At 49.5% G+C, this 22,805-nt stretch overlaps 1 protein-coding gene across 3 annotated transcripts in view; it reads right to left on the reverse strand.

Moving 5' to 3' along the window:
* TBC1D10A (TBC1 domain family member 10A) overlaps window positions 1-22,388 on the reverse strand; it is a 32,057-nt gene extending 9,669 nt beyond the window's left edge. Inside the window, exons 1-2 of one of the 3 annotated variants that reach the window (XM_077874299.1) lie at window positions 22,102-22,388; window positions 2,182-2,281 (exon numbers count right to left, since the gene is read on the reverse strand). In XM_077874299.1, the coding sequence (XP_077730425.1) occupies window positions 2,182-2,281; window positions 22,102-22,310 (309 nt within the window). In that variant the 5' untranslated portion in view covers window positions 22,311-22,388. Of the gene's footprint in view, window positions 1-2,181; window positions 2,282-13,653; window positions 13,842-21,389; window positions 21,831-22,101 lie in introns of those variants that run through there. The other 2 variants (XM_077874298.1, XM_077874300.1) reach the window with 2 other exon arrangements.
* Between the last annotated feature and the right edge of the window lie 417 nt (window positions 22,389-22,805).

Genomic DNA, 22,805 nt, shown 5'->3' on the forward strand with positions numbered 1-22,805 from the left:
CCCTTAGGCTCTCTCCAGGGCCAAGCTTAGCCTGACCTGAGCCAGCCCCCATATCATCATTGCCCCCTGTAATAGTTGGTCTGACCCAGCGGAGCCCAGGAATACCTTCAGTCCATTGAGGTTCTCAAAGAGGCCCTGCGCTCACTCAGGCCAGGGCTAGGAAGACAGGGATGGAGAACCAGGAGTACAGTCAGCTTTTCCCACTCTGGCCTCAGGAATCTCCTCAGCACAGAAGTGACAGAGATGGCAAACTCCACCTGCCTGCCTTAGAGAGGAGGCAATGGTGGGGATCAGAAAAGATAAAGCAAGAGAAAGTGCTCAGCAAAGAGAAAGCACAAGGGATTATCATTCTCTGATTGACAGCTGAGTGAGGCCACACCCTGACTGCTGAACTCTGGGAGGGCTTCGTCACAGTTTGAGCAGAGCCCTACAGGGGAAGATAGCATTCCAGCCAGAACCTTGCCTCCATACAGTCCCCTCTTGGGGATTCAGAATAAGTCCAGGAGAAGTGTTGGGTCTGGACCCATTTCCTGAAGCCCGTATTGTACCTCCTATGCCATGACTTCTTGACCACAGGGAGAACCCAAGCCTGTACAGCCAGGCAGGAAGAGCTCCTAGGGCCAGTGTGACCACAGCTGAGGTGGCAGGAGTAGAGAGCAGATGGCGAGGGCCTCTGGATAGGGGTACAGCCTCCTGCAGTGGCCCCTACTGGGCAGGGGGAGCCCTTGGCCTCTAACCACAGTTCCAGGGAAACAAAGGGAAAGAGGAAGTGATGCTGCCTGCTCTGATGAAAGCTCCCCAAGGCTACCCTCTGTAATCCCCATTTGCAAGGGAGGGTGGGGCATGAAGGATCCACTGTCCCTGCCAGCCACTAGTCATAACAGACAGCAGAGAGGGAGCTGAAGCTCAGGGTAAGAGCCTGAGGAGAAAGGAGGCAGGAAAATAAACCCCAGAGTCATGCAGGAGGCAGTGGAGAACAATTGTCTTTAAAAACAATGTTTTAAGAGAAATGTTTAATAAGCAAAAAATGTATGCTACAAAGCCTATATAGAACAGCAAGAAAAAGCCCAGGCCTAGGTGTGCCTCTCCTCCATTGGCACAGGGCTTTATAGTTACCAATTCATGGGAGCCTCCCAACATGACTATCATTACCACTCAACCAGGGAAACTGAGGCTGAGAGGGTGAGGTGACTCATACAAAGTTGCACAGCTAGCCATAGGCATAAAGAGGGGAAGGTAGAGGGGCTGGGCCTAAGCCCATATCTAACCTTCAGTCCTGAGCTTTCCGCTAGGCCCTGCAGCCAGCTGCGCCAGCCTGGACTAGACCAGCATGTCAGGTGATGACAAGGGGGACAGCAGGTTCACTCTGTGCCCTGGGAACTTGTGCAGAGAGACCCTGGCTATGAGGTTCTAGACAGGTCTCCACTAGGCCAGGGAGTAATTGGATCCTGCCCAGGTGGCCAAGGGCATCAACACACACACACAGTGCCGGGCAAGGGTATTCCTAGGGAGCAATAGAGCTAGTGTCTAAAGAAAGACCAACTAGAAGAAGGCCACTAGGTATTCTTATTTTTATAAGACCATTAAACTGTGAGGTTACTTTTCGTTCTTTTTCCTTTGGCTGGGAGGCAAGAGGGAACTCATCACATTAATCTAGAGGGTGGTGATGAAAAATGCAGGGACTAAATGTAGGCTGCCTGGGTTCAAATCTTAATTCTGTGGGTTACCCACAAAGTGGGGGTACTACTGCTACCAACCTCACTGGAGTGTTACAAGGATTACTCAAGTCAAGTATCCAGCACACTGCAAATGTTCAACACATGTTAGCTATTACTAGTATTTTAAAGTCCTCCCTGATATGTTCTAAGTAACAGCAAGAACTTCTCCTAGGAGGGTTGGAAGAAAGCTTCCTATAAGGGCTTTTGGCTAAAAGTGGCTTTGAAGTTTGACTCTAGGACAAAGTTCTGTGTGAGTCTGAAGTCATCTTGGAGGATCAAATGAAGACTGGTCCCTGCCCTCCCGCCAGCTTCTGTTCCCTTTTCAGAGCTGGCAGATAGGGACACTCAAGGCTAGTGGCAGTTGGAGAAGCGCCTGCTCCTCTAGGCTGATACAGCTCCTCCCTCTTCCTTTCTTCCCCAGGCTGCCAACTCCCAGCCCAAGGCCCAAGGCTAGGCCCCTCACCTTTTTGTGCTTCTTGGCCATCCATTTGTCCCAGTTGTTGAGCATGTCCAGCCACTTGGACTCCCTCTGCCTCAGCACCTCCAGGGGGATTTCCTCTAGCCTGTGGAGCAAAGGGTAGGGCCTGTCAGAGGTGCCAAGAGAAGCAAAGGCCCTGGCTTAGGCCCTAGCCACCAGCCTTACCAGGCCTTCACTCCTGCCTGTCTTCCATCCCTGTATTCCCTTTGGGGCTGCTAACTCATGAACACCCTAACATAGATGAGAGGGAATGCCACACCCTCTCTAGAAGCCATAGGCCAAAAAGACACCAGGTAAAGTGCCTATTCCCCCAATGTGTGTCAAGGAGCCAGGGTCACTATGCCTCTCTAGGGGCAGAGGTTTGAGTGCCTGCATCTGTGCACCAAAGCAAAGCATTCCTGTCCTGTGTCTGTCTAGATAAATATACCTCTTCAGAGGGCCTACATGCAAGGTGTAGAGCTAGATGCAAAAAGAAAACAAACAAAAAGACAAATAGTCAAATAAGTACAGAAATAACATGCTTATCTCTTCACTCTAGCAAAGCTAGTTACTTATAGTTTCCCCAATTATGCCCTGGCCCTTTCCCACCTCTCCACCTTGCTCATGCCAGTCCCTTTGCTGGAATAGACTCCAAGTTGTCTCTACCTATCAAAATCCTATACATGCTTCAAAACCTCCTCAAATATCACTTGTATTCATACCTCTACTAACTGAGCAGCAGCTATCACAGCTGTGCTGGCATTGTTCTAGGGCCAGGGCTTCTGGGCAGGTTGTGAGGAAACTCTCCTTTGACTAGAACAAAGTCCTGGCCCTCATGGTGCTGACATTCTGCTGGGTGCTGAATGCTCACTAGAGTCCCTGGGGAAACACTGGAGCGGAGACCCACCCCAGGGAGGCAGGCAGGCAGGCAGGCACTGGAGCAGCTAAGGCAGGTTGGGGCAGGATCCCTGGCTTGGCCAGAGGGTGCTTCGAGTGAGTGGGTTTCCTCCAAGAAGTGAGGTCCCAGGAAGTCCTGAGCTCATACAACTCTGAGGGGCAAAAGGGAGGAGACTAGCACTTGTAGACTGGGTATTCTAAATATACTTTCTTATTTAGCCTACAGAGCAATATTGGTTAAAAAAAACAATGAAAAGAGATGTATGTGTAGATATACCTCTGTACACAGACATACATGCTCTCATCACTTTTAAAGTGGTAGATTATGGATCTTTTGAATTTCTTTTTTTTCCCCCTCCAACTGAAAAAAGTACTTGACACTGAGAGGTAAGATACCCAGGGAGTATATCTTGCTCAGAGTCAAACAGCAAATCAGTGGAAAAACCCAGACTCAAATCCAAATTAGATCCTAGCCAAGAGTCCATACTTGGTCCTGCCTGACCTCCCAGAAAGGAGTGCAGGGTCAGAGGCACTCAGGCAGCTGGGAGGAGGCCCTTAGGAACAGGACATGATGGGGCTAGGGCTTGGCCCAGGCCTTGATTCTCTGATTCTCTCTGACGGAAGGAAATGCACTGCTGTGACTTTTACTGGTTGGAAGAGCAGAGGGAGGGGCCTTGGCAGAACAGAGGCCTCCAAAACACAAAAGAGAAGGTCTTCTTTAGTGTACTTTATCTGGGGAACTGCACAGGCCTGAGCCTAGCCTTGGAGCTGAACAGCTGAGGAGGAACGACAGCCTGGGACAAAGTTGACCCTCAAAATACACTAACACAGGTCATTTTCCTCTTAAACTGCTGACCCTCTCAACCACCTAGAGGCAGAACCAGGGCAGGAGGACACTCCTTTCCTTAAGGAGAGACCACACCTTTAGATCAAGACATTTACAAATAGACAGATGCATGTCTCCAGGCAACCCCCACATACCCAGGGAACGGAAACCAAAGGCCCAGGTATCACAGGACAGGCTGCCTCCCTCTGCCTACAAACCATTAGCTTCTACAAGTCAGGGGATGAGCCTTCTGAAAGAGGATGCCCACACTACGTTAGCAGAAGTTTTAGCAATTGTGGATGTGGATAATATTTGATACAATCCTCCCACTGAGCAGATGAGAAGACTGAGGCTCACAGATGGCAAGGCTTTTGCCTGAGAGTACATTTCCAGTGAGTTCCTCTGTGATTAAATACATGCCCATTTGATACTTCAACCTTCCAAGTCTGTCTTTGTTGATAAGATCTGATTGCAGGGCCTCAGAGATACCCATTCTCCCAACTGCAGATACATAGGGGAACACATTGAAGTTCAGTGTTCCTTTAAATGATGTCAGATAACAGCTTTGGCAGTTTCAAAGCCCCAGTATGAAACCTCAAACCGGAATTTCAATTGGTTACAAAACAAACGACCATATTTCCTGGATTCTAAGACATTACTGATTTTAAGCTGCACCACTGATTTGGCAAGATCTTCTCAGAAATAATTTTTAAAACCCCACCACTACTTTAAATGTACATGTCAACTGAAAGATGTTTGACTTTTAAAACCTTAAATTGGGAAAATTTTGAGGAAATATGGTCATTTGAGTGGCTTCTCCAGTAGTGGAGGAGTTTAAGCCACCTGGAGATGGTGAAAAGAAGATACTAGAGGTCTGGTTGTATCCAGCACTCAGCACATTAGGTGCTCTCTAACAGCAGGTAGATTTGTTTTTATGCACAGGATGTGCTCCTGGAAAGTTGAGGGCTATCTTTTTTTTTTTTTTTTTTTAAACCAGAAGGTTCACATATCCTTCAGTCTAGTCAGGCAGGATTTCAAAAGGCATCTGATCAGACTGCTGTCTGGTATAGGAATCCCTGTGCCCTCTCTAGACCTCAGTTTGCAATGACCTGCATTGGAATTGATCCTCGAAGGATGCCCAGAAAGGAGCCATAAGATGAAGATAGAGTCAAGAGCATCCCTGAAAATAGCATGATGGTGTAGACACTATCTGAGGTAGTTTTCTCCTGACAGTGGAGGAAGAGCATGAGCCAGCTTCTAGTGACAGGGAAGTTGACCAAATGGCCAGTTTAAAGGACCAAATAGCACACAGGGGATGCTTCAGTTTGAGAGCTTCACTTACCCTGCAGAAAACCCCTCTTTCTTTAAGGTGGCCTGAGGGAGTCTCTGCAATCAAAAGATCTTAATGAGAACAGTCTCTAGTGGCCCAGCTCATGCTAGAATTCCACCAGGGATGGTGCCTCATTATTACCAGGTGAAGCTACCCTATTGTTGAAGTTTCTACTATTAAAACTTTCCTGATACTGTTTATCTATAACCTCAACACCCCCTTTTAAGGCTGCATAAATCTCAGCCACACCAGTCTCATACCAGGCACACACATGCTCATCCTTATCAATCACCCATCCTTATCTGAAATGTCCTTTTTTCTCCCTTCTCCAAGTCACAGCAACCCTTTCAGAGCCCAATATAACAATAAAAACCACAACTTCAAATACCAGCAGCAATTGTAGTTACCATCTATATATCATTTACTATTTACAAATTTCTTCCTATTCTCATGTAATAACCCTACCATAATACCATTCTCTCCATTTTCCAGAAGTAGAATCCAAGACTTAGTAAAGTTAAGTGCCTCACTCAAGGCTATATAGCTGGAAGTGACAGAGCTGGAACTCAAACCCAGGCCTGCCTGACTCCACAGCCCATGCTCTTGACCCTTGTACTTTACTCCTCTGCTTCTACAGGTTAAGTCCTCAGCCTCCACATAGCCTCCATGCTTGCCCTGATCTCATTAACTGTCCTCCAATCTGAAGACCTCTATCTTAATTTAGAATACCATTTCTCAAAGTTTTAAAACTGAGATTCACAGTAAGAAATACGCTTTATACTGAGATTTTATACATACACACACATAGAACTGAAATACATTTTATGAAATAATTTACTCTTTTATGCACTCTGAAATTTTCATATTCGTTTTATATTATTCTATTTCTTTTTGTTTTCTTCTAACGCTGGTCCCAATCCCCTAAAATTGATTTCAGCAGTAATTCATTAATGAATCAAGACATGAAATGAGCAGCACCTCATTACAACCTATTCATATTGTTTAGCACTCTCCCTCCCTATCTGGACTGGGTCTTGAACTTCTGTAACTCCCACCAAGCATCTCACAGGTATTCAACAGGTACCTGCCTGCTTTTTCCATGACATCATTACTTTCAAATGAATTGCATTCAGGGCTACAAACCACTGCTGCCTACACCAACTTTATCTGTGCCACTAATAGCTCAGTGAAGTAGATCCCTCACTAATTAATAAATTAATTACTAGTTGGCCCATGAGAAACTTGACCCAATGAGACAGGTTATGTGATTTGGGCAAAGTCACAAAGCTAATAAGTTAAGTTCTACCACTTAACTTCTACACTCTGCCACAGTGACTCGTGTGCTGCTTTGGACTCCCCTGGGAAGACTGTGAGGAAATCTGCCATTCTCCAGAAGCCACTGCAGGGCTCTTTCTCTGGTCCCCAAGCCCCTGGAGACAGTCTATCCCCAACTCCAGTGTTCTGACAGCCTCAGTGAGCAGCCTGCCCATACCCAGTAATGCTCAGTGAAGCCAGTATGCTGGTGGGCACAGCTCCCAAGCACAACCTCAGTTGAGGGATGGCAAGCCTGGGCAATGTGCTATTTGTCAGTCGCCCCCTCATGAGGGAGAGAGGCACAGAGGAGATAAAAGTAGGCAGCCAGGGGATGACTGATCCCAGATTCTGTTGAGCTCTCAGGCTGAGCTAGGCTTAGCTGTGCTCTACCAGGCCACGGGCCAAAGTAACAGTGACACTCTGTTGACACCATGCTCTGTGAGCTCCCAGTTCCCTAGCCTTCTCCCCAAACCTAGAAGTTGGAAGTTTCTAAGAGCTGAGAGGAACAAGACTTGTTCCCAGCAAGACTGGAGCTCTCTCCCCACTTGTCCTTCTAGCTGTCTGCCTTCTGCTCAAGCACATCTCAGCCCTCCTGGCTAGCAGCCAGCCAGGTATGGTGTCCATGCCCATGTTCCCTTCATCCAACGGAGAAAGATAAATCTTGGTCCCAGGGAACCAGTTTAATCCCTTCCTCCAAGCCTCACTCTCCAAACCAGCCCAAACAGAAATCCTCTTCATTTGAAGAGAAAAACACAGCCCAAACAGAAAACCCAAGTTACAGACTCTAGGATTGATCTTCCTTATCTCAACCACTGGAGGTCAGCTGGGGTATGGGAAGAGTGAACAGAGTGGGGATCTTGAAGCCAGTCAACCTAGGTTTCCATTCCAGCTCCTCCACCTGGGAGACCATGGGCAAAGTATTTGCCCTCCTTGTCTCGATTTCTTCATCTTTAAGTGGAACCATAATAAACGCCTCACATTTTATAGGACTACAACTGGGAATAAATGTGTATAAGGGCCCAGCCTGGCAAGTGACTGGCAAATGGTAGCTATTGGGGAACCAGTATTTGCAGCTTACCTAGTATTTTCATATCCCTTTTCTCATCTGACTGGCCCATACACATACACATGGAGCAGGGCAGGATCATGCCCATTTTTCCCATGAAGCAATTGATGCCCAGAGAGATTAAGTAATTTACTTAATGACACAGAGACTGTAATTCTTGGCTTCTGATTCCCGCTCTATCATTTTTTATAGCTATCTGAAACTGGACAGGCTGCTCCACTCTGAGCAGTTCCCTACCTGTAATATGGGGGCAATGCCACCTCTTTAGAAGGCAATGGTAAAGATAACATGAGGCAGTAAGAGCTGACACATTTCCAGCAGTGGCCATGGAATAGTTCTGCCAAGTACTATATATGCACACAATTCCCCAAGGAAGTAGCTTTTATTATCTCCACTTAATAGACAAGAAAACTAAAGCTCAGCATGGCTGAGTAATCTGCCCAAGGTTACACAGCCTGGAAGTGGGGGCTGCCACTTAAGCACTAAATTATCCAATAAATATAAAGTGTCTCACCACTTGGCCTCAATATAATCTAAAAGCCTCCATGCCTGTCACATCCTTTTCCCTCTTCTTTACCACCCAGTAGAGAACCACTACCCTCTGTGCTGAGAAGGGCAGGAATGAGCGACAAGAAAGTGTGGAAAATTGGGAAGTGGATTTGCAGAAAGAGCACAGCCAATGACAGATCCAGGGACAAGGGTGGGGGAGCTCTCCTCTCCCAGGGCTGGAAAAAGTGAGGATAAACAAAAGGCTGACCTACTTTGCACGCTGGGTAACAACCTCTGGAGTTCATTAACCTAAGAAGTGGTAATGACTGGGAGTATAAATAGTTTTTATGCCAGCTCCATCATAACTGATGATAGGTAACTGGAATGCAAGACAGGGTGGGTTGGGGGAGGGGTGCAAATGGCTGACAGTCAGGGCTGGGAGGCCTGTAAGATCACCCAGTGAGTCCACCTCCTCCCCAGACAGTCAGGGAAGCCTATAGCCCAGGGGGTAAGTGATCTGCCCGAGGCCATGCTGTGAGTCAGTGTGGAAAAGGAAAATGGTCTGGGTCTGCGGCAGCCTGGCACTCCCTCCAGCATCCTGGCAGCTACTGACTTAAGGGTAGGGCAATGTCCAGGGTGTCTGTCTGGGTGAGTCTGGCTTGCTTCACTCTTCCCAATTCCCAGTACAAGCTAGTTCTGGGCCTGCCTCCCTTTCCCATAAGGAATTCCCTGGCTTTGCTCCTTCTAGCCCTGGGTCAGTGCACAATGGTAAACAGGTTCTCTCCACCCTTCACTGGCCTTCGTGCCCTGGGCCTCTGCCCAGCTCTCCACTCTGGTCAACTCCACCCCTCTTGATGTCAGACAGAAGAAATGGTTCCTTTAGGCATCAGCCTTGCTGGCTCTAAAAAGTAAGGAATCTCCACTTCCCGATCCAGCTAGGGAAAGGCACAGACCACAGCAGAAATCGGCAGGGCAGCTCTCCCTGACAACTGCAGAAAGGTATGGAGACTATCTCAATAGAGGACTTCCCTTTCCCAAGCTGCCACACTTAGCAGGCAATGAGTCCTAAGACCACAATCTCACTGTGGGTGCCGAGGGGCCCATCTTGACTCACATACGGCCCCCTCAGCCATCCTTACCAAATTGCTGGATCTTACCAAAGTAGTTTTGACTCACTGTTTGACTCACTGATTCCTTCAAGGCTTCCTACTCCCTCCTTGTCCAACAGAAACCTAAGGCCCTGTCTCTCAGGCCCTCCTATTTCTTCTAAACATCCTTCTTCTTTCCCTAGCCCTAACCCTACGTGGCCCTCCCTCTAAACTGCCCTCCTTCACTCATACCCCCACTCCAATTCAGTCCCACTCATCTTCCAAGGCCTCATTCAGAACTCCCTCTCATGTCTACAAAGCCTTTCCTAACTACGCCAGGGACAGAACACAATCAGTCCCTCATTATATTCTATACACATTTCTCTAGAGCCTGTGTTCCAAGCCTTGAATCTACAAAGAGATGAATAAAATGCAGTCCTTGCCCTTGAAGAGGTCAATGTGGCAGAGGAGACAGATGGGTGAGAGATAGCTCGCACACATGGAATTGCTGTCACAGAAGCATGTAGAAGGTGCTAAGAAACTACAAGAAGCCCCCAAGAGTGGTGGTAGGGGTTGATGGGGGGAGTGTTCAGGGAAAGCTTTAAAGGGGAGCTGACTTGTGAGATGGTCTTTGAAGGGTGACGGGAAGTGGCCAGGGTGAGAAAGGGGAAAAGGGACACCAGGCAGAAAACCCAGTATGAGCAAGCACAAGCTAAAAGAAAAGGGCACGGCTTGTCTGGGGAATGTGAGCAGTCTAGTGGAGCAGGTATGGCTTCTCCACCCGACTGTCTGCTCTGCTGAGGCAGCATTCCACGAGAAGGTGCGTTCCTGGAGGGCTCTGCCCGTCTCGTTCTTCACAGGGTGTCTTGGGCCTTGAACAGAGCTTGGTACCTAACTGATGCCCAATAAATGTGTGTTGACAGAATCATTAGTTTTGTGATCTCAGGAACTCTATGTTTCAGTTTTCTCCACAGTCAGTTGGGAATACTATCCTCTACCTTGAGATCAGGTAGGTAAAACACAGAAAGTGTTTGGTAAAGAACATTCCCTCTCTGGCCTGATACCAGCTCTGGTCTTCCTTGAAGCCAAACACAGGGCTGAGCACAGATGTGCTTGATGACAGCCTTTTACAACATTATAATTCTAATATTAAATTAATGTAACTGAATGTCTGTAAGAGCACTTACCAGGCACTTACTGTGCAACAGACATGGTGCTTAGCACTTAACTTACATTATTTCATTTAATCCTGACAAGTCCAGGATATAGGTCCTCTAATTATCAACCCTCTTACTGCCCCTGCCAACCTTCCACAGATGATGAAACCAGTTCTCAGCAAGTCAGTAACTATTTAAGGTCCAGGGTAAGGAGGGATCCCTGGGTGGCGCAGCGGTTTGGCGCCTGCCTTTGGCCCAGGGCGCGATCCTGGAGACCCGGGATCGAATCCCACATCGGGCTCCCGGTGCATGGAGCCTGCTTCTCCCTCTGCCTGTGTCTCTGCCTCTCTCTCTTTCTCTCTGTGTGACTATCATAAATAAATAAAAATTAAAAAAAAAATTAAAAAAAAAAAAAAAAGGTCCAGGGTAAGGAGAAGACAGTGAATCCAGGTGAATCCAGGTCCTGCTCTTCTCCTACTCTTCACTCAACTCTAAGCACAGAGTGCTGACCACTAGGGGCTGGGTGCACACAAGCCTTGATCCCAGGGAAGTTTGTGAACTCAGAGCTATAAACTGTGATGCTTGGCAAGTCACTTTACCTCTCTGAGATTTGGTATCTGCCTCTGTAAAATGGAGATTATGAATGATAACTATGTCTCACAGAATTAAATGGGGTGGTGTCAGTAACGCCTAGTCCACCATGCAGGTTTCTCTGTACCATGGCATTACCAAGTGACTATGTTAGGAGGGTGAAGGGGGTCACTCTCAGAAGCAGGAATGGAAACCCAGGATGAAAGTCCACAAGGAGCACAGAAGGAGAGTGGTAATTATGAAGCAAATTCTGATTTCTTCCCCAAGTGACTGCCACTACCCAGGAGGGCTGAGGCCCCAGGTAGCACTATGGTTGCATGCTTTGAGTTGAATATTTCAGGAAACCTACCTCTATTCTCACTTCTGCTTTATTTTCACAGACCAAAGAGAAGGAAAATGAGGCCCTCTAAGTCAGGGTCACCTGAGGACTCTGTTCCAAATGACTCAAAGAGGAACTGATGGGGGGATTCCCAGCCTGCCCTGGCAGGTCAGAAAGCTCCAGACCACAAGCTGAATGGGACTGGCTCCTGCCTTACCTCCAAGGCCCAAGGGTGGTAAGCAGAGCACATGAAGGAATCTGGATCTTCACCATTATGCCAAAGGCCTGAAGTGAACCTCAAAGGATAATTCACACTTGAATTGTAAGAGTCAACCTGTATCCATACTTTGCGGCATACGCTGTGCTGGGTGTTTTATCAATATCACTGCTTTTTTTTTTTTAAACCATTTTTTTTTTATTTGTGATAGTCACACAAAGAGAGAGAGAGGGGCAGAGACACAGGCAGAGGGAGAAGCAGGCTCCATGCACCGGGAGCCCAACGTGGGATTCGATCCTGGGTCTCCAAGATCGCGCCCTGGGCCAAAGGCGGGCGCTAAACCCCTGCGCCACCCAGGGATCCCAATATCACTGCTTTTAATCCTCAAACCCCGCCCCCCCCCCCCCCCCCCGCCCTCTCCTAGTGCCACCGCCTGGCCCATTTATCTCAGAGAGGTCACATAACTAGAAAGTGACAGAGCCAGGACTTGAAGCCAGGTCGGCTGATGTCTCGAACCCAGGCTCTCCCAGGCCCAAATTTAGGTTCTCCCTTTTTGTGAAACCCAGACAGAAAGGGAAGGGAAAGAAATAGCATCCTCCAAGAGTGGCTGGCTGGGAAGGATTGCTGCTGGACACAGAGCCCAGGGTCCAGAGTGTACTCAGGAAGAACAAGAGTTCTCCACACTATGCTCCTGGGCCCCCTCCCTAGCCAGATACTCCTGCCTTGTCTTAGGGTACATGTGAGGGGCTGTGTGCAATCTGGGACAGATGTACCATTCATCACAACACCTCAAACAGCTTGACAAGCCTACTAGGGGAAGCACAATTGGGGCTGGACTTAAGTCCTAAAGCTGGGGGCCAAAGAAGCCACATAGTGGCCACAAGCTTTGGTAAGAATAAAATTGGAATAGAGGAGTCCAGGGACGCCTGGGTGGCTTAGTAGTTGAGCATCTGCCTTCGGCTCAGGTTGTGACCCTGGAATCCCAGGATCGAGTCCCAGATCGAGCTCTTTGCATGGAGCCTGCTTCTCCCTCTGCCTGTGTCTCTGTCTCTGTCTGTCATGAATAAATAAAATCTTTTTAAAAAAAGGAAAAGAGAAGTTCTGGGGGTTCCAGGCCCAATTCCATCACTTGCCTAGCTTTGGTTTCCTTGGCTGTAAACAGGGAAAATAAAACTACAGATTCCCATTGCTCCTGTAAGGACTACTGCAAGGCAATGAAAATGAAAGCACTATGCAGACTAAAGAGCTAGACAAATCAAAGCATCCTTTGATTTTATTTCACTCCCAAAGACATGAGGGCCACTGGTCCTACACACAAAGAGAGGTCCTCCCACAAGAGGAAAAGAGCATGCTGGAAGAATTGGCCTCTGTGGGCTGTGCCATGACGACCCCTTGCACTTGCGTGGTACCTCATAAAAAACTTCTCAAAGCACTTTTCATATACCAAGGTCAGTCTCAGAATGCTAGAAGCAGAAGAAGAACTCTTCGACATCCTCCCATTAAAACTGCCTTGGTTTATATGTGAGGGAAACTGAAGCTTAGAAAGATTAAGCATTTTCTCAAGGTCACACACACAGGTTAGGGATTCATTAAGGAGCTCGGGACTCAGGTCTCCTGACCCCTGTTCCGGAGTCTATGTTTATGCTATGCTCTTAATCCAGTTATCTCATTTGATCCTCACAATCCTTTTGTACACAAGCCACACCTTTAATTACTTATTGAATATCTGACTTCCCTGCTAGGCTATAAATCCTGGGAGGGCAGGACCAGGTCTGCATCTCTTGAGCCAAGCACACAGCCCCACACACATAGTTAAGTGCTGGTGTGAAATAGGGAGCATTAGCCTCATGGTCAGGAGAGGGGACGTACCTAAGTCACACCACAAGGGTTGGTGATGGAGCCAACACCAGCACATTGACTCCTACACCTCATTCAGAGCCCTTTCCCACTATTACCCTAAATCCACATTTCCAGCCAGAATCTTTCATCTCTGAGAAATGGCTGGTGATACCCATAAGTGCTAAGGGATTCACCCTCTTGTATGTACTAGATTTACTTTCACTTGTCCCAGCTGAGGACTTACCTCCAGAAACAGAATAAAGACCCGGGGTGAGGTCAAGCCAGCCCAGGCTGTCATCTGCCTCCCCTTGGTCAGATTACCTATGCCCAATGCCCAACACTTACCCTTTCCAGCTGCATACCACCCTAAGGCTGGTTTTCCATGCCCTCAGGCCTTACTCCTTTCTTCTTGGAAAGGTTACAAAGACCTTCCTTGCCATCCAATATGTTTACCGGGCAGAGAGCACAAAGCTCAGTACCACTCACCCCAACCCCTCCTAACAGGCCAGCTAACTGGCTCTCCTACTGGAGAGAGAGAGACAAAGAACCCTTTGATGTGTCCTGGGCATGCCAACCATGCCAGGCACCTTGGGGAGCTCAGGGCTGTGACAAAGCACAGTCAGCAGCAGCCCACTGTCCACTTCAGAGAAAAGTCACAGCTGGCCTTCCCCCCTGTGGTCAGAGGGCCCCAGTATGGGTTCTGTAAGAAGCCAGGGCCACTTCAGCTTGTCCCAAGTCTTCCCAATTTCCGATCAGTCCACACAGCCAGTGAGGCACCAAGCCTTACTGATTTATTGGCTTCTTCATCCTCATAGCTCCAAACCTCTTCAAGGCCTCTCCATAGCCCTTTTGGGCTGTCCTGAACTCTCTCAACTGGTCTCACTGCTTGCAGTCCAGCTCTTCTTTATGCTGTCTTCCACACCAGCACCAAAATGACCTTGAGGAAACACAGGAGGCCTCCGTCTGACATTCAAGGTTAGGCAGAGTCTGCCCAGCCTACTTTCCCAGCCTCCCCTTGTTTCGCATCCTCCTCCTGGCTTCTGCTCTTGTCACATCTGCTCTTGGCACATCACAATTCTCAGACAGCTAGCTTTTGGGGGGACTTTGCACATAGGTCCCTCCCATCCAATGAAATGTCCTTCCTTGCTCCTTCTGAGGCCTGGATCAAACAAATGTCACTTCTTCCTGGGCTCCTATAGATGGAGCTGGTTGCCTATTCCTATATATTCCAGAGCAACCGCACACCTCAATTATAGCCTTTATTGCTCAACATTGTAATGATCTGCTTGCGGTTCTATTTTCCAACACGTCTATGAACCTCTTGAGGGCAACAAGATACAAATGCCTTATTCAGTTCTGTACCCTTTGTCTCAATCACAGGGTCTGGCAAAGTGGTGCTCCATAAATGTTTGGTAAATGAACTCACTAACAAGATGGATAAGCTGGCAAAAGTAAGCCTTTGCTTTCTCTCCCAGCCTCATGAATCTGCTGCCTACTTCCCTACTTGATGAGCAGTGAAGAACGAAGCTGTGACAGCCTCTGAGGAGCTGCACAGGGCATGCAATAGAAGAGGGTGGGGTGGGATGAAGAAGGGAAAGAGAAAAGTGAGATAAATAAAGCCAAAATTGGCAGCTGCCCTGAAATCCTGGATAGGAGGCTTCTAAGCAGGTGAAGTATCAGGTACACTGGATTGCCACTGGGGCAGATGGGACAGTTTCATCCCTGTCAGGGAGGGTCATTGGGCCCAGGAGAAAGCAGATTTGCCAGGGACAGATGAAGCAGCTAAAGGAGGCCTCCTCTCGCTGAGGTGTACTGCTTGCAGGATAAAGTGATCTTCTAGGGCACTGACAGTAGGTGGATGATGGCTGGGTTCTGCTCTGGTAGGCAGTGTATCCTGCCCTGGAGGCTCAATTGGCTTGTAGTCAGGAAGAAAATGGTCAGTGAATGACATGTAGGGTAGCAGTGGGCAGAGAATCAGATCTGGGATTCCTCCTTAATTTGGCTCCATTGTTAATTAACTGCAAGATTTTTAAAAGCCTTGGATTCCTCACCTGTATAGGTAGCATAATCCCTGCCTTAGCTACAAAGAAACAAAGGCACAGACTGATATCAAAGTCAAAAGACCATTAGATAGTATTTAGGGGTCAAGAGCAATGCAGTGTGGACTCTGACTAGGTCTCATCTGGCCATTCTTCCAGGCCTCCCCAAGGATCTTTCTACTGGGTCTTTCTCTGACTTGGCTGGCTACAGACTTTTGCTGTACTGAGACCTACCTTGCCTTCTACATCAGGGGAGATGGCCAAGTTCCTTTTAACTCCTGCTCTGGGTGTGGGGACCTCAGGGACTAGTGAGTATCTGTCATCTGCCTGCTGCCACCTGGGCAAGGTTTAGTCATTGGACTTCACATTGAGAAACAGGTTCTAGTCCTAGTTCTGCCACTAACCAGCTGGCACATCTTGGGCACTTTCCTCTCAGCTATTTGGTGTGCTCATTACAGAATGGGGATAACTACCCTGCTCAGGGGAGAGTGAGGGTACAACACTGGTTACACGTCACTTCTGCTCAGAGGGGAATGAACCTCACCTGACACTCATCATCATATCTAGAGATGCAAGTAGAAAATGAAAAGAGGGATCCCTGGGTGACGCAGCGGTTTAGCGCCTGCCTTTGGCCCAGGGCGCGATCCTGGAGATCCGGGATCGAATCCCACGTTGGGCTCCCGGTGCACGGAGCCTGCTTCTCCCTCTGCCTATGTCTCTGCCTCTTTCTCTCTCTCTGTGTGACTATCATAAATAAATAAAAATTAAAAAAAAAGAAAATGAAAAGACATGGGACACTTGGGTGGTTCAGCGGTTGAGCATCTGCCTTTGGCTCAGGGTGTGATCCTGGAATCCCGGGATTGAGTCCCACATGGGGCTCCCTGCGTAAAGCCTGCTTCTCCCTCTGCCTGTGTCTCTGCCTCTCTCTCTCTCTGTGTCTCTCATGAATAAATAAATAAAATCTTTAAAAAAAAGAAAATGAAATACAGGACCACTAGCCACTCTAATCTTAAAAAAGAGCAAGAACAGAGGTGCCCAGGGGTGCCTGGGTGGCTCAGTCAGTTAAGCGTCTGCCTTTGGCTCACATCATGATTTCAGGGTCCCGGGATCGAACCCAACATCGGGCTCTCTGCTTCTTCCTCTCCCTCTTCCACTCCCCTCCCCTCTGCTTGTGCTCTCTTATTCTCTCTGTCAAATAAATAAATAAAATCTTAAAATTAAAAAACAAGAACAAAGGTGTCTGGCTGGCTCAGTCAGAAGAGCATGCAACTCTTGATCTCATGGTAACGAGTTCAAGCCCCATGTTGGATGTAGAGATTACTTAAAAAAATAAAAATAAAAAGAAGCAAGAACATTCATTGAGCACCTACTGTGTGCCACTCTCTTTTCTTTTTATTTAAAAAAATTTTTTTAAAGATTTTATTTATTCATGAGAGACACACAGAGAGACAGACAGGCGGAGAAACAGGCAGAGAGAGAAGCAGGCTCCATTCAGGGAGCCCGATGCCAGACTCGATCCCAGGACTCCAGGATCACGCCCTGAGCTGAAGGCAGACCCTCAACTGCTGAGCCACTCAGGCATCCCCACTCTCTTTTCAAACATTAGCTCTATAAACCTCACAAAAAAACCCTGTAAAATCAGTATAATCACAACCATTTCACAGTGAGAAACTAAGGCCTAGTAAAGTGAAGCAACATGTCCAAAACCACACAGACAACCAGACTCCAGAGTTTGTGTGAAGAGGGAACATGGAGCATCTTCTTTCCCCCACCTCAGTGTAAACAGACTGGGTGACTGGACCACAGCCAAGCCTCACTGGTCCTCTAGAGTCCTGTTTCAGACCCAGATGCTGGGAGGACAAAGCATCAAGCAGGCCCCACTGCCTTATCTCTTTCCCACAGCTTAGGATTTCCTAGCAGGCGGACACACAGGCACCTTCCCAGGGCAGCAGCTGGTGCACTGGCCTCCTGCTTTACCAAGTCAAATCTTGTCTGAGGCTCAGAACACCCACAGGGCCACCAAACCAGATTTTCCTTTGAAGATGGAGAAAGAGAAGGAGGAGAGAAAAATGGAGGGCCTATGGTCTAGAGTCACAGACCAGGAGGGCTCCACATGTGCAACTGCCTCCTTCCAAATGGACCACCCAGAGACCACTCCATTGCCAGTTCCATGCTCTCCTGGGAACCATAATAGCTCAAGAAAAGAGAATGCTCTGAGTTTACAAGCTGGAGAAGGTAGTGGGAAGGCAGGGAGACAGGCTCTGGCCTGCCAGGAGGGCCCTGGCCTTACCCCAACAAAAACTGGCACAGACCAAACTATAGGGATGCCAATTAAGCCAGTTCTACGATTTCCAAAGCCACAGGGCCGCCATAGTTGAGTAGGAATAGTGGAGGGCCCAGGGGACAGGAGAACTGAATCAGCAGAAGACAAAACTACTGTTCCAGATGTTTCTCTCTGGACCCAGCTCAGATCCCTCTCTCCCCTAGCAGGAAGTCAACACCCACGAGATCCCAGAAAGCAGAGCTCCTCATCTCATCTGGCTCACAGCACTGAGCGGACTGAAGCTGTGGGAAAAGAGGGAGGTCAGGGACCCACCTCTTTCAGGCCATCTCCCTTGGGCCAGGAGACCTGGTATCCAACTGGTATCCTACTTTTTCTTCCTGACCACCTCCTCTATGCTACAGAAGGGACTTCCCTGTATAGATCTGTTCTTCCTATCCCACAGTGATAGGAATGGTAACATCACTCTTCCCACCCTACCCCGCTGAGAACACTCCTTTTTCCTCCTCTGGTCCTTCCTAGGCTTCAACAACTAGCTCAGCCCACAGCCAAGCCAAAAGAACTAATGCTGCCAGCACCTCTGTCTGTGTCCATGCCAACTATACGGCTCTTCGCTGGCTGGTTGCTTTTTTGTCTCCTCACCTACCAGCTACTGTTCATGAGCAAACAGGGACTATCACAGGCTCACCAATGTCACCCTGTAGAGCAGGCTCAAAAGACAGACAAGGTGAAGAAGTAGAAAGGGCCTAGGGCTGGGAATCAGGAGTTCTGAGTTCAATTTCTGGCTTTGATCCTAATCGATGGAAGAGGTGAGGCTAACTACTTCGCTCAGGCCTCAGTTCACCTCTCTGTATGACTGCCATCTCTAGGGTAACTTTCAGCTTTCTGACTTGAAACGTCTATCAGTAAATGTCATTTAGCAAATAAATACTAACTCAGCATTTACTTCTCTGAGTTGAAAAAGGTGAATAAGCCTAGTCTCACCCTTAAAGCTGATCAGTCTAATAAACTAGTAATGACAGCATATTCTTACTCTTGCTAGCCTGTCCTTTTTAGCCTCCTGCACTGACTGCTGAGCTAAGTCAGGAAAGATGAGGGCAAGCAGGTTCCTGCTAAGAACCTTCTGTTCTACCTACCCAGCACCTGATTTTCTGCTGCGGCCATAGACTATATTAAGGGATGATGAAGGCAATGGAGATTGTCCTGATCTAGGAGTCAGAAACCCTGGGTTCAAGTTTTGGTTCTGTTAACTAATATGCCATGTGATCTTAAGCAAGTGATTCTCCTCTCTGAGCCTCAGTTTCCTCATCTGTAAAAGTAAAGGCGGAGCTAGGTCAATCTCTTTAAGATCCCTTCCAGTTCCAACAGTCTATGATTTTATGATCTACTCATGACAGACTCCTAACAGTCACCTGAGCAAGATATATTCTGATCTGCTTTCTTCCCCATTCCCTAAGCCCCTGACAACTGCCAAAACTGACCATCCTGAGACAACCTTTGGTCCAGGGTGGCTGAAATGGACCTTTAATCTGGAGCCAGAGTCCCTGCCCTCTCCCCTGCAGCCATCAGTGCTAATGTTTCACTTCTCTGGGATAGCACATGGACTCCTAGCCCTTAACCAAGAGATTAGCTTTAGGGCAGTCACCCTGAAACTTCCCATAACTTCCCCTCTTATGGCCTTGGGCAGGGACTTACTTTTGGCTACTTTGGAACCACAATATAAACTAAGCAGGGAACAGCCAAGTTTTCAGACACCAGAGATTTTAGGTTGATCACCAGGGTCAAGAAAGTGAGGTAGGGAGAGAGGAGGGAACCTGGGATCCCACCTCAGCCACAGTTCTATAAACACCAGTGATGGAGAGGGCATCTGCAAAGCCTCGGTTTGCGGTTGGAGTGTGGGGAAGACAGATGTCTGGCTGCCTAGTGGGGGAATACAGCCAAAGGGAGGTGCTCCCACGGGGCGTCTCTCTGTTCACAAATACCAGAGGTACGCCCTCATTTTTCTTGTCAATTCTCAGACCCTTAGAAGGAAAAGAAAGGAAACTAACATTTTCTAGGCCACTACTTGGGTCAGGCACTGTGCTAGGCACTTTAATATATCTGAATTGATTTAATCCCCATAGTAATCTTGGGAGTACATGTTACAGCTGTCCTTTATGGTAAGCAAACAAGCTTATAGATTCAGGATCTTGCCCAAGGTCACATAGCCAGCAAGTATGATTTTTTTTTCCCTAAATCTGGCCTTTTCCCACTATATCGCATTGCTCTGTACCTTAATATCTAGTTAACTGCCTATAAGAATGTAATAGGAATTCTTATATCCTAGAATTCACCAGCAAATCTGAGCTCTTCCTTCTAAGAAGCCACAAATGCAACTAGGAACTCCTTTCCCACTTCTCAAGACCCCTTCACTCTCAGGGCCCTGATCCCTAGTGACTGCTCCTCAATTCAAAAAATATGGGCAGCCCAGGTGGCTCAGCAGTTTAGCGCCGCCTTCAGCCCAGGGTGTGATCCTGGAGACCAGGGATCGAGTCCCACATCAGGCTCCCTGCATGGGGCCTGCTTCTCCCTCTGCCTGTGTCTCTGCCTCTGTGTGTGTGTGTGTCTCTCTCATGAATAAATAAATAAAATCTTAAAAAAAAAAAAACCCTAAGACCCCTTTGGGCTCTCACAAGCTAATCCTGGGGAACTCTAACAAAGCATCAAATCAAGGTGAGGCATCAGAATAAGGGGTGCTCTGAGTCCTGCAGTGGACAAGGTTTAGCCTGCTGTGAATAAGTGGGGAGAGGCTGGAGGAGACAGATCCAGTGGGTAGGAGAGAACTCTCCTTGGGGGAGGGAGCTACATTTCTCCAAAGTAGAAGGAGGCCTGGTAAATATGAGGCATTGGGACTGAGGAAAATCCCAGGAGTGACCTTTATGGGGCTGCTTGTGTCAGGTGGGTTCTTAATAGATGGTCAAGTCATTTTCATAAGTCATAAGAGAGGCTGAAGGAGTGTTAGACAGTCAGAGAAGGGGAGAAAGGGTCATCTGGAGTAGGGTTCCGCCTGAGTCCTGTGGGCCCCCACAGGTAATTGTGGGAGGCTCTCTGTTGAAGGGAAGGCATATCACGAGGGAGGCTTGTCAGTTCTGTGCAGAACACTAGTCTCATGTGACAGGACAGCTGGGATAGGAGTAGGGTCTGGAGTCTATCCTTCTTTTTTTTTTTTTTTTTAATTTTATTTATGATAGGCACACAGTGAGAGAGAGAGAGAGAGAGAGGCGGAGACACAGGCAGAGGGAGAAGCAGGCTCCATGCACCGGGAGCCCGACGTGGGATTCGATCCCGGGTCTCCGAGATCGCGCCCTGGGCCAAAGGCAGGCGCTAAACCACTGCGCCACCCAGGGATCCCTGGAGTCTATCCTTCTTAAGGGGACCGGCCAGCCCACTGATATGGGCTGGGTCCTCTGTGAGGACCAGGCTCAGAGGGCTCTGTGGGGCAGTGTGGCTGCCCAGCAACCCAGCTTGGAGAGAAGATACTGACTGCTTCACTGCCTCAAATTTCTCTGCCTGACAGACAGCTGGGTCCTAGATGCTCTGGGGGTGGGGGATCAGGGTGTGCTACCAGCAGGGACCCTGCTGGCTCCATGACTGCCCCCTTGAGTCGCTGTTTTAGGAGGAGCTTGGAGTTTCCACAGCATACAGAGAGACCGCCAACAGTCTGTCCAGGAGGTGAGGCACTGTCACTCTGTGGGTACTGAGAAGGGGGAGTGTCTGCCTACCTGTTGCCAGTGACAGAGAAATCTGCCTCTGAAGGGGGAGAGCACTCTGTGACCTTTTCATGAAGAGAAGGGACTATCTGCCCCAAGGTGGGACTGTCTGGGAGGGAGCCGATCAGTGTCAGTCCAGCCCACCCAGAAGTCCGTGTGTTTGGGGTAAGGGTCAGTCTGTCCTGGAGTGGAATGAGGGCAGGGCAGTCTGTCCGTTTGAAGCTCATCTGCCTAAGGTATCCCCCTGGTCTGAGGGTAGCAAGGTGGAGAGAAGGTGTCTGCGGGTCTTGGGGGATGGGGGTAGAGAGGATATCTGTCGGGGGAGGGGCAGCCATCGGTAAGCCTGCCAAGGGTGGCACAATCAGGCCTAAGGCCCCGGTGGCAGCAGCGAGGTTGGGCCAGGTGTCTGTCTTTCTGTCCCGCAGTTGGGAGGAGGGCACTGAGGGCGCTTCCTGGGGGCGGGTCAATGTGTCTGGAGGGCGGGGGCAAGGGAGAGGTAGGGCTGGCCTATCAGTCCTTAGGTCGGAAGCGGGCCCGTGAGTGGGGCGGGTCAGTCCGCCCGAGGAGGGGGTGGGGTGGGGCGGAGAGGGGAGGGGTTGGTGGTCCCCAGTTGGCAGAAGAACCTGTCGGTCCGTCCAGAGGGCGGCTCCGTCCGCGTCCAGGCCCCCCGCGCGAGCTCCGCGCCCGCCCTCGGCCCTCGGTCCCGAGCCCCGGCGCTACTCACGCGCCCTCGGCGCCCTGCGAGCCCACGATGAAGCCGAACTTGTCGATGCGGCGTTCGGCGAAGCCGTTGGCCTCCGAGTCCGAGCCGAGAGAGCTGAGCTCGTCGGCGGCTGCGGCGTCGGAGCCCGGGGTCAGGCTCTCCCGGGTCCCCGACAGACTCCCTTCGGCCGCCGGCGCGCGCGGCCCGTTCTCTCCGCGGCTCTTCGCCATCCCGGCCGCACCCGCCGCCTCAGCCCCAGCGGCCACCTCAGCCACCTCAGGCGCCTCAGCCTCCGGGCCGCCGCCGACGCCGCCGACGCCCCGCCCACGCGCCGCGCCCATTGGCCGCCGCAAGGCCAGGGGCGGGGCCCTAGCCCTCCCAGGAGCTTCCCCCCACGCCCAATGGGCTCCGCGGACCCCAGGGCCCGCCCACCTCCCCTAGACTGGCGCCAACCGACCCGACGTGAGGGGGCGGGGCATCCGTCACCAGGGGCCCTCCCCTCCGGGCTGTCAATCAAGAGAGCTCACCTGAAAGAGCTCCCAGGGCCTTTCCGGGTTGCCCCGCCCGCCTGTCACCTGCAACGCTGCTCAGTCAGAGGCCCAAGGAGTGTGCTGGGGATTCCGCATCTGCCTCCGGAACCCCTGGCTCCTCGTGAGACCCAAGGGATTTGAGTAGGAATGGTTTCCCCCATTCATTTGTGGGAAGCTCTGAGGAGGGATTCGGGA

This window comes from Canis aureus, chromosome 27, assembly GCF_053574225.1.
Source record: "Canis aureus isolate CA01 chromosome 27, VMU_Caureus_v.1.0, whole genome shotgun sequence".
NCBI lineage: Eukaryota > Metazoa > Chordata > Mammalia > Carnivora > Canidae > Canis > Canis aureus.